This window comes from Schistocerca gregaria, chromosome 2, assembly GCF_023897955.1.
Source record: "Schistocerca gregaria isolate iqSchGreg1 chromosome 2, iqSchGreg1.2, whole genome shotgun sequence".
NCBI lineage: Eukaryota > Metazoa > Arthropoda > Insecta > Orthoptera > Acrididae > Schistocerca > Schistocerca gregaria.
The window spans coordinates 349,508,170-349,520,387 of NC_064921.1; the positions used below are offsets into that span (position 1 = coordinate 349,508,170).

At 38.7% G+C, this 12,218-nt stretch overlaps 1 protein-coding gene across 1 annotated transcript in view; it reads left to right on the top strand.

Moving 5' to 3' along the window:
- LOC126336151 (venom allergen 5-like) overlaps positions 1-12,218 on the top strand; it is a 364,266-nt gene that overhangs the window by 67,936 nt on the left and 284,112 nt on the right. The window contains exon 3 of the mRNA XM_049999644.1: positions 4,599-4,763. Within this exon, the coding sequence (XP_049855601.1) occupies positions 4,599-4,763 (165 nt within the window). The remainder of the gene's footprint in view (positions 1-4,598; positions 4,764-12,218) is intronic.

Here is a 12,218-nt window from a genome sequence, read left to right on the forward strand (position 1 = left end):
AGATTTTTGAGTTCTTGTGGTAGCTTATTGAAAATGGATGCAGCAGAATTCTGCACAAGAGTCAAGGAAGTGCATTCCACATGCAGATTGGATTTCTGCCTAGTATTAACTGAGTGAAAGCTGCTAACTCTTGGGAATAGGCTAATATTGCAAACAACAAACGACATTAAAGAAAATATATACTGTGAGGGTAATGTTAGAATTCCCAGACTATTGAATAGGGGTCGAGAAGAGGTTCTTGAACTCACACCACATATAGCTTGAACAGCCCGTTTTTGATCCAAAAATACCCTTTTTGAATCAGAAGAATTACCCCAAAAAATAATACCATACGACATAAGCGTATGAAAATATGCGAAGTAGACTACGTTTTCTGTTGAAGTGTCACTTATTTCAGATACTGTTCTAATGGTAAATAAAGCAGCATTTAGTTTCTGAACAAGATCCTGGGCATGGGCTTTCCACAACAGCTTACTATCTATCTGAATGCCTAGGAACTTGAACTGTTCTGTCTCGCTTATAATATGCCCATTCTGTCTGATCAAAGTATTGGTTCTTGTTGAATTGTGAGTTAGAAACCGTAAAAACTGAGTCTTACTGTGATTTAGCATCAAATTATTTTCCACAAGCCACGAACTTATTTCATGAACTACATTATTTGATACTGTTTCAATATTACACACAAGATCCTTCACTACCAAACTGGTGTCATCAGCAAACAGAAATATTTTTGAATCACCTGTAATACTAGAAGGTATATCATTTATATAAATAAGAAACAGCAGTGGCCCCAGCACTGACCTTTTCTAAATAATCTGTAAATATATGTGACATTTGTTTGAGTAAAAAAGTCTTTTAGTGTTAAAATTTGTGCATCATGGTCTGAAAGGCCATTCACCCTTTTACTAACAGAATGCCCATATTGTAATGAAGAATGAATAAAAATACTGTCAATGGTTGTGCTACTGTTCCCCTGCATCATAATTGGGAAAAACACAGTCTGCATCAGATCATATGAATTTAGAAGATCTAGCAACATCCTTTTTCTTGTACCATTATGTATGAAATTTATATTGAAGTCACCATATATAAATAATTTCTGGTACTTCCTATAAAGTAAATCAAGACCCTCCCTCTAGCTTGAGCACAAATACTCTGAAGTCAGAGTTAGGACACCTATAAAGAATAACAATCAGATGTTTAGTTTCACTAAATTCAACTGCCCCTACACAACATTCAACTATCTGTTTAGTGCAGAGCCATGATATGGACTCAAATGGAATACTGTTTTTTACACACATGGCCATCCCCCATCTCACAAGGAACTCCTTGAAAAGCATCAGCTAACCAGAATCCCGGTAAATGAAGCCTCTGCATTGTCAAATTATTTAAGTTGTGGTCCGATACACCAATAATTTCAGAGTCAATATCTATAAGCAGTCCACTAACTTTATCTCTAAACCTCTTATATTTTGATGAAATATGGTACTTCCTTCTCTACTTGGAAACGTGATGTCTTCTGAAGATGAGCCCTTAGAGGGACTTTCTTTAAGGTATACCTATCAGCTGACTTCAATCTAAAAAAGGTGTAGCTCTAACACCAACTACTACAGGAATTTTTCGATGAGTAATCCCACCATTGCCCACTATTTGGTCACCTGTAATCTTTGCCAGCCTCCCCTTCCCATATCTTTGAGGTGCAGACCGCACCTAGTGAAACCCGAGCTACTGGTAGACTCAACTGGCATCACTGAAATGTGACCCACACCCTCTGTCATCCGTGCCTTCTCCAGACCCATGTTAACACACCTAACCGCTGTATTAAGATGAGGCTGATCATGATGCTGAAACAGTTGCATGAAATGCACATTAGTGCCACCAGTTTGAGTAGCTTGAGTAGCTTAGTTTCACTGAATTTAACTGCCCCTGCACAACATTCAAATATCTGTTCGATGCAGTGCCATGATACTTCTTGAAAAACAGCCAGCTAATCTGTACCCTGATAAAGGAAGCCTCTGAATTGTCAAATTATTTAAGTGGTGCTCTGATATACCAACAATTTCAGAGTCAACATCTATAAGCAGTTCACTAACTTTATCTCTGATACCTCTTATATTTTGATGAAATATTCTAATTCCTTCTCTACTAGGAAACATTATGTCCTCTGAATGTGAGTCCTTAGTTAGAGGGACTTCCTTTAAGCAGGTATACCTGTCAGCTGACTTCAGTCTAAAAAATGTACAGCTCTGCCACCAACTACTATGGGAATTTTTCCATGAGTTTATCCCACAACCACCCACTACACTGTCACCTCTAAGCTTTGCCAGCCTCCTCTTCCCAAACCTATTGCGCTGCAGCCCATGCGTGCCTAGTGAAACCCAGTCTACTGATAGACTCAACTGGCATCACTGAAACTTGACCCATGCCCTCTGCTGCTAGTGCCATCTCCACCCCCATGTTAAAGTGCCTATTAGCCACATTAAGATGAGGCCGATCATGATGCAGGAACAGTGCATGGAATGGACATTAATGCCACCAGTTTGAGTAGCTATCTTAACCAGATCACCACCTACATCATACTCCTCATCTCTGTCAAGACTGTTCCCTGTTCCATCCACTATCACTACCTAATCCTCCTTTGTAAAATTCCTACATAGCTCCTCTATGCTATCAGTCTCTGAGCAAACCCTGCACTAGGCTTCACAATGCTGGTGACCTAGTTCTCACTCCCCAACTCTTCCTGCAACTGCTGGTCCACATCTCTACCATGATAACTACCTATCACCAGAACATTTTCCTTTCTGTTAGACTTTGCAACTGATCTAGGCCTCCTAACTGCAGAGGACTGCTGCACGTTCCCTACATCTACAGCTAAAAGAGGCTCCTCACCACTCAACTCTGACAGCTGGTCAGTTCTACTCCATATACGTAAAGTATAACTGTCTGAATACCTACTCCTCATAGCTGCTTTCTTGCCAACTGCCAGTTACTGAATTCCTACTGGCTTCCTCACTGTATTCCCCCGAATGAAAATACTTTGAACAAAACCCACACCATAAGCCACTACTCACAAACCTATGGCAGAGCCCACACTTCTCAGTCATGGTAAAATTTTACAGGTACTGGAAAAATATTATACATCTGCATTACCAAAGTGGCAGAAGGACTTCGTCAGCTGTCAGATACTTATACCTACAAACCATGCTACAGTTACCCCATTCCAGTAATCCAGCAAGATCTCCAGTCATTACTCAAATCCTTAGGCCCATCCCAGAACCTCTGGTCCTACTCAACCCAACAAGCCACCTTCCTAGATGTTGACCTCCACCTCAGAGATGGCTACATCAGAACCTCTGTCCATATCAAACCTACTAACCAACAGCAATACCTCCACTTTGACAGCTGGCACCCATTCCATACCAAGAAGTCCCTCCCGTACAGCCTAGCCACCAGTGGTCATAGCATCTGCAGTGATGAGCAGTCCCCCTCAAAATATACTGTCTCACTGAAGCCTGCACTGACTGTAATTATCCTCCAAACATTGTACAAAAACAAATCTCCCATGCCTTATCTTTCCACTCTCCCACCACATCCCGAATACCCACAGTCCAGCCACAAAGGAGCATTCCCCTCATAACTCAGTACCATCCGGGACTGGAGCAACTGAATTACATTCTCTGCACGGTTTCAATTACCTCTAGTTGTGCCCTGAAGTGAAAAATGTCCTGCCCACTATCCTTCCCACCCCTCCTACCGTGGTATTCTGCCATCCCCCGAACCTACACAATATACTCGTTCATCCTTACACAACCCTTGATCCCAATGCCTTACCTCATTGCTCATACCCCTGTAATAGACCTAGATGCAAGACCTGTCCCATATATCCTCCTACCACCACCTACTCCAATCCGGTCACTAACATCACCTGTCCTATCAAAGGCGGGGCTACCTGTGAAACCAGTCATATGATTTGCTAGCTAAGCTGCAACCACTGTGCTGCATTCGCACACACACACACACACACACACACACACACAAATCCATCCATACATATACAGACACAAGCAGACATATTATGTCACCTTGTGTCTGTATATGTATGGATGGATTTGTGTGTGTGTGTATGTGTGTGTGTGTGTGTGTGTGTGTGTGTGTGTGTGCGAGTATATACCTATCCTTTTTTCTCCCTAAGGTAAGTCTTTCCGCTCCCGGTATTGGAATGACTCCTTACCCTCTCCCTTAAAACCCACATCCTTTCATCTTTCCTTCTCCTTCCCTCTTTCCTGATGAAGCAACCGCCGGTTGCGAAAGCTCAAAATTTTGTGTGTGTGTTTCTGTGTTATTTTATTGTGCCTGTCTACCGGCGCTTTCCCACTTGGTAAGTCTTGGAATCTTAGATTATCTTGTTATTATGAAAAAGAAGAACTTAGTTACTTTAGATCGGATAAAGCATTCAAAATAATTTGAATAGTTAAGAAGATTATAAATAACATTATATAAGTTTTATATTGCAAAATTACTTTCTTGTTTTATTATTATTAGCATTATTATTATTATTATTTACATTCAATTTACTAAAAATATGATACAATTTTCAGTGGTCTGTGTTTTGTGACAGACAAGTTCTTATGGAAAAATTAGGAAAAACTACAAAGCTGTTTATTCTTCATGCTCAGAATGCTATTCGTCAAGCAGTAGCCCGTGGGCACATGAGACGAGGTGTTGAAGACTCACAGCCACCTGCTGCTAATATGAATATGCTTGTAAGTATGTTGCTGCAAGTAAGAACAAATTGATAATCATTTACAGGAAAGATTTCAATAATAATGGTAAATCATACTAAGCTGTTTACTTTTCTTTCATAATGTGAGTTTGAATGGTTAAATCTTGGCTAAGGAACTTGTAATTACCTCACAGTAACTGCCAAACAGGGACAAATGAATCAAAATAAACAGTCAGAAAAACAGAAAATTAAAACTGCATCTCAATGTAGTGGAAATTTCTTGGAAATCAGATGGACAGAATTTGGAGCAAGGTGAAGAAAATATCTATAGTTGCAAAGAAAAATAATCATCTTTTCAAATTCCAAACCTGTGGTAAATGTCAGAAGTAACATCTCACTGTACTGATAAGCCATTGTCTTGAATTATGTAATTCAGAGAGATTCTTTTAGATATGACGGGTAAAAAAAAAAAAGAAAAAAAAAGAAGGAAAAAAAAAGAAAAAAAAGAAAATTTCTGAGAGTGGAACTTGTGTAGCACGCATTTCTGCAGCTAGGTGTGTGTAGCATAACTCATTGCCACTTCAGTGCCACCTGCAGTGTCAGCCTGGCTTGTTCTGTTAACCTGCAGTGATTGTTTCTGCTAGAGCTGCTTTGTTCTTGTTTCGCTTTTATGAGGGCAAGTTTAAGTGAACAATGTGTACCTGTGAAATTTTGTATTCTATTCAGTAAAAATGCTGTGAAACATTTTTTAATGTTGACAACAACTAACCAAGATGACACCATTGGCAAAACTCATGTGTACGAGTGATTTTCTTTGTTTAAAAATGGCAACATGTCGATTGATAACAAACCACGTTCTGGACATCCATAAACTGCCTGAATCATTCAGAGTTTGTTCCCCATGTCAGACAATCAACCAAACCTTTTATTTGGAAGTTTTAAGAGGATTGTAGACCTATAACAGAGTTCATCATGAAAGACCCGATTTGTGGCAGACAGAAGACTGGTTCTTCCACCGTGAAAACGCACCTGCACACGCAGCCTTCCCTGTTAGACAGTTTTTCTGCCTCTTGCCTGATCTGTCTCTGTGTGAGATTTTCTTATTTCCACACATGAAAAGGAGCATGAAAGGACCCTGATTTGACAACACTCAAGAAGTCAAGAGAAAAATCAGGGAGGAGCTGTGAGCCATTTCTAAAGATGACTTCAAAAAATGTTTTCCACAGTGGAAGTACTGGTGGGACAAATGTATTAGATGTAATGGAGAGTATTTTGAAGGGGATGAGGATTGTGTGTGTGTGTGTGTGTGTGTGTGTGTGTGTGTGTGTGTGTGTGTGTGTGTGTGTGTGTGTGCGTGTGTGTATGTGCCTTCATACACCATGGTCTCCAATTCATTCTCACATTCTCATTCATTTGTTTTACAAGTGTTGCTGTTTCACATCTGGTTGTTATGTCTTATTAGGGTTGCAGTCCTGTGCACTGCTTGTGGAAGGCAGAATCACTAGTTTGAGGAATGTTGTCAGTATTTTGGTGAGACAGATTTGAGAAATACTTGATACTTCTATGCACACTGGTCACACATTGACAGTGAACTATTCTTGGAACGTGTGGGCTCTTGCAACTCAGATTAGATCCTGCCCACGGCATCCACACTATATAGTTTGTTGGGAGGAAGGGGATGGGGACTAGACCTAGAGGCATGGAGTATTGTTAATATTTTGGAAGATGAGTGGCAACATTTAAGTAGCCCTAAAAAAAGTTCCAGCTCTAAACCTGTTAAAAACTTGGAGAACATTCCTATTTGTAAAATGTATATGTCTGAAAAAAAAAAAAGGATAAAAGAATAATTCAGTGGAGAAAGTATTCCAGATTTGAAGGATCAGCATCGAGTTGTTAAGTTTTAAAATGTTGTAAATGGAAAGAATGAAACTGATGTGTCCGTAATACTCTCAACACATAAGGTGGTCATATGATGAGGATGTGTGTGGTACACCATGTACTTGGAAACACAAGATCCCAATACAGAATTCTTCCAGGTAGGAATAGCAATATGTTGAATCTTACTTTGAGGTGTAAGTTAAGAAAAAAGTAAATTACTTTTTACTAGGTTGGGAAATACACAGTAGAAAATTTCCAATTAATTCACACAATTTTCATATAAATCAGAATTGTGGTTTGATTTTTGAGCAGTTTTGAAGATGGCAGAGCTGCAGAATTCAAGGGAGTGAGAGGAAGCCATGTTTGCCATTGTTCCAAAAGGGGAGAAGAGGAATGACAGAGCAAAACAGCAGGGATGGTAGTTTGTGCAGAAGATGTGTTATAAGGAAGGACTAATGTGGTTTCTCAGACCTTGTAGGAGATTGGTGTATTGGTACATTTCTGGGAAAATTAAAAAGTAAGAGACAGTAAGAGGCCTTTTGGGCCAAGAGCAATTGTTTCATCTTTGCCTGTGAGGTGGGAGAGACATGAAAGAGTCCATTAGTAAAGGTACTGTGTTTGGATAAGAAATATAATACTATAACTGTTGTAATAGTTATCTGAGGGGGTATAAACATTCATCACAGTTTGTGCTTTGTGCTAGCAAAAACATTTTAATTATGTGTGTTATGGCAAGAGACATATTTGATGGCACAGGGGGTGGGGGTGGGGGGTGGGGGTGGGGGGGGGAAGTTGTAGGGAATTGAGGTGGATCGTGATGAGGATTGACCAAGAGCAGATCATATTGCTGTTGGCAAATGAATCTCAATGTAGCAGTAGGCAGAAGTAGCAGTTTATTTGATTTTGACAAATGAAATATGTACAGTTGCATAGGAAGTGATTTTTCTTGCTGAACAAAAGTTTTATTTCGAATGGTGACAATGATTATAGACTCAGACATGATTAGATCAAATGAACATAGCTTATGCCACTCCTCTGCGTCATTGCTCTACATTGTATTGGTAAGTAGAGCTATGTTAAATATCTTGCTCCAGATGTTCTCAGTGTTTTATCACAGGTTACCTTATGAGGATGACAGTAAGTTTAAGTGATAAGGATGGGGAAATCTTTTGTGTGTAGGCCATGAAGTATGTCAGTATCCTGGCATTTAATTTATAAATTCCCACATGGCAGAACTGTTGATGCAGACATTTCTGAATGTGTGGAACCTGGGTGTTTTCTCTTCATTGGCTCTCATGATGCCCCTTGAATTGTGGTATGTTGTACATATTGCTTTGATTGTAACGGGACACTGAAGTCTACCAACATAATTGGAGGACACAGGACATCAAAAATATAGTCTGTTTTTACCAGACAAGTTTTCTGTTTATTTGCTGCCCATCTAATCTCTTTCTTGGTTTATTGTTTCATTCAGGCAGAATGAGTACATGTTCAGAACTTGCATAGTGAAAGTGAAGCATGTGAGTTTTATGGGCTGTACCATCACTAAACTTAGCACCTTGTTTGACTAAGCAGGAGGGTGGGACTCAGAGAGTGATGGTGTTTGCCTGTAACTTGACTATCTGGTACTGATGATAGTTTTTTCCCTTTTTTTGAGACATTGTATTTTTTACATTTCACCTTTCTGATAAAAACTGTTCCAAAGTAAGAAATAGGCAAATTAAATTACAAAGTGGTGTCATAACAATTTCATCCAAACAGGCAAAGAAGATCCAATGGTACTGACCATCTGCTATGCATTCCTCATCCCACATCCATCACTGGATGCAGATATAGAGGGGCAAGTGGTCAGCACATCGCTCTCTGGGCTGTTGTCAGTTTAGTCACCAGAACCACTACTTCTCAGTTGAGTAGCTCCTAAATTGGCCTTAAAGGGCTTAGTGCAACCTGCTTGCCAACAGCAATTGGCGGACCCAGACTGTCATTCACCCAAGTGTGAGCCAAGCCTGACAGTGCTTACCTTACTGGCGTTGCCACTATGACAAGGCCACTGGCAAAGTGATACCAAGGTGCTGATGAACCTGACAAAAACAGATGTAGAAAGCATTGGAGATAAAAGAGTTTTGAAAGCATTGTACATATAACAGGGAGTTTTAAAAAAATGCAGTGAGAATGATCCTGTCAGGTGGTGGTCTGTCCTTTAAGCCAACAGTGAGAGTACTACAACCTTCCGCTACCACACAGTTAAAGACAAATAACAAGTAGAAGATAGTCATATGAGACAGAAGTGCAGTATGGCAGCTGGCAGTACTTATGCAGTCAATGCACTGAGAGACACAATTGAAGCTAAGCGAAAAGGTGTTATAACTGCTAAGCACTCTTGAAATATTCCAGAACAGAATGACTGATAGTAGTGAACAAGTAGGCTCTACATCAGCCATTGATACTGAAGATAATATTGATATTGATAGTATTAAATTTGACTTCACCTGCACTGAACCTTTCAACTGAGATAAAAATATTGTAGTCTTTGTTGTTGACCAAGACTATCTTTATCTCACTGATTGCTGTATCAGCCACAATAATGGATTGGAAGAAATTTTATATTTTCAGTTGTGTTATGTATTCCACTCTTATTAAAGATGACATAAAACCTGATGAAGAATTGCCTAGTGTGAGATTGATAAATAGAACCAGATGTATTCAAGAAGTTGAGTACCTGATGTTGAAACTCACATAATGATTGAATCCATAGAGGAAAAACCATCTCCAGATGCGAAATCAAATGGGAAAAATATTATGACATTTTCTTTAACCCTCCATTACCCACATGATAATTCCTGACACAGTCAGACAGACAAATGTCATAACAACATAAACAGTGTATCTGGACACAATAAGTGGTGTATATGAAGGATCTTAGGAGTGTTTTTTAATCTAAATATAATACATTTCATAAACAAATATAGTAAGGTATACACTAGTGATAAAAATATGTTTGACAATTGTTTGTAAGTAGCTCCAGTATCTCTCCGATAGCAGCCAACTTGTCATTCTCTCTGCAAACACCTCTTTCAAGCATTCTATCAAACCATAGGCATCTCATATGCAATCTGAATTTATTTTCACTCATGCGTAAGTAGCATGATTCAGGTTCACTGAACTTTTATTTATCCCCCAAATTCAATAAACTCATTCTAAATCATCTCATACATCCACACAGATGTTACAAACCAATGAATTCTCTGATCTCCACAACATCTGTTTCTTTGGCATTCCTATCCCTAGAAAAGCTACCACAAACTTCATCAATGTAAATATTAGTACATGTTGCAATAATGAGTAATATATTTTCACCCAAAAATAACTTTTGCAGTATCTATTTCTTTGTTGTAGGAGCTTCAGTTTTTGCTCTAGATAAATGCATAATGATATTACAAAACTTTGTTCTAACATTGGTAGGATATTTACTTTTTCTCCATTTAGCCATTCCAACTTTTCCTAAAAGTGATACGCCCTCTTAATTTATTTATTCCTGCAATTCTTATTCACCATTTTCTGACGCTTCTTGTTCTGTTCCTCAATCATGATATTTCATGTACACAGTTCTCATTCTCTAAGTCAGCAGTATCACTGTCAGCATCTTCATCACTCTGCTCATGGAACCATTCCAGTCACACAAGAATCTGCTAACCTCTGTGCTAGTTTCTTTTTACCTTTGACATGTATTCCGCAAATGAAAGGTGTAGATAATATTTACTTGTCACAGGTAAGTATTCTAGGTAAAAAGCAAGTTAACTGTAATTAGTTTCAATATGCCTAAAATTGTGCACATGAAACTTGGACTGAATCTAGGAAATAAGTAAAGTAACATACACTTACTTTGTTCTGGATTGTAGCAGTAGCACTCACATGGATGACCAATGTCCTCCAAGCTATAATGATGTTTCATAAACAATGCAACCCTGTGTAACTGTAAGCCAATCATAGTTGCAGCCAACAGGTGGAGAGTTAATGGAAAGGTACTCAAAATGGTGTGAACTCAATCCCCCAGGTAGACAAAATCATGTATTTGATGAGTGTCATTCATGTGAGCAATGAACGGTTAATAGACACACTCAGGTGTTTCAGATTGTAACTGCAAAATGGCAGTGCCACTTCAAATTTAAATGTAGAAACTGAGATTAATGATGTCCGGACACATGCTTCAACCAAAATCTCTGCCTGAAATCGGAAGTGAAACAGGACATTGAAAAACAGTTTGCCAACTACATAATACAACTGAATGAACATGTAAATTTCAAATTTAAGGTTATTGCTTCTGATTTCAATTCAGAACTTAATTTATTACTGAAGCTAAACGCTGAGAAGAAGTGGGAGTCAAATGCAAACTCTTATGACATCTTCACTGAAAATGTAGAAGGAAAGCAAGCAACATACTTGAAAGTCTTGCATAATGATTTATCACATACAAGCACTAACATTACACAAGAGCGTTGCTCTAGTCTCAATAACTATGTAGGGGAGATGAATCAAACTCTGGATGCTGAGCAGAAAGCACGTTTGTCTTTTCAAGTGTACAGCTGGCACTTAACACTGCTGAAGACAAGAAACTGCCAAAATTAAACAATTGTCTCAATGAATGGTAAATCATTCACCAGATGCTATATTTATAAGATGTATTAAGTTCGATTACTTTGATCTACAATTGATGCTGCATTAAAATGTGTATAAAAGAGTTTATGAGAATGTTACCAGTATCTTGTCTGAAGCAAGAGCAGATTTCTGTTATCGCTGGACATCTGAAAGTAGATGCAGTTCAGTGGGTAAATGAAATTTTGCATGCCTACATTGTTCTCAAAGAATTTAGTGATAAATTTCTGCTATTGGTCCATACAATTTTAGTAGGAATTATTGGTTAATTTTTGGTCCGGTGAATGACATCAGTTTTTGTGAGTATTAGTGAAAGCATTTTCAGTGCAATGACAGTAAATATTTTCTAACAGTATTGAGGGAATGTTGCCTCACTACATCTGTTGAGAGTTAATTGTGGCGCCCAGGGACAATTATGACAATTACAAAAAAAATCTTGGTTTGGGTAGTAAGTTTGCATGCACATGGTGACAGAAGTAAGAACCCTTAATAAAAGCTAGTTGGTAGCCAGCTAGTTCATATAGTTTGTAGCTTGAACTGGCAACGAGACCTAGGTTGCACACAACATAATGGCAACCATATGTGATCTGCTTTCTCAGTGTATCTCTAATTTATAGAATTCTCAAGCATCTGGCCAGAACACAGCATAATTACAACATGACCTGGCTGGACACCCGAGAAGTCTATAAAATAATGGAAACCATTGTGTAATGTTGGGTATGAAAACGATCACCTTGCACATGACCAATTAAACTAAATAGTGTCTCAGTATGGGACTGACTAGAGACAATGATTTCTGAGATTCGCATGTTTATTTTAAATGTTAAAGATGAAGAGCAATGTTTTAAAGAGAATGGAAAGGAAATGTGAAATGGTGACATCATTGGCATTCAGAGACAAGTATAGGGCACTGCTAGTGACTCACATCCCACACAGGATGAAGCCATGTATAGCAGTTCCAGAA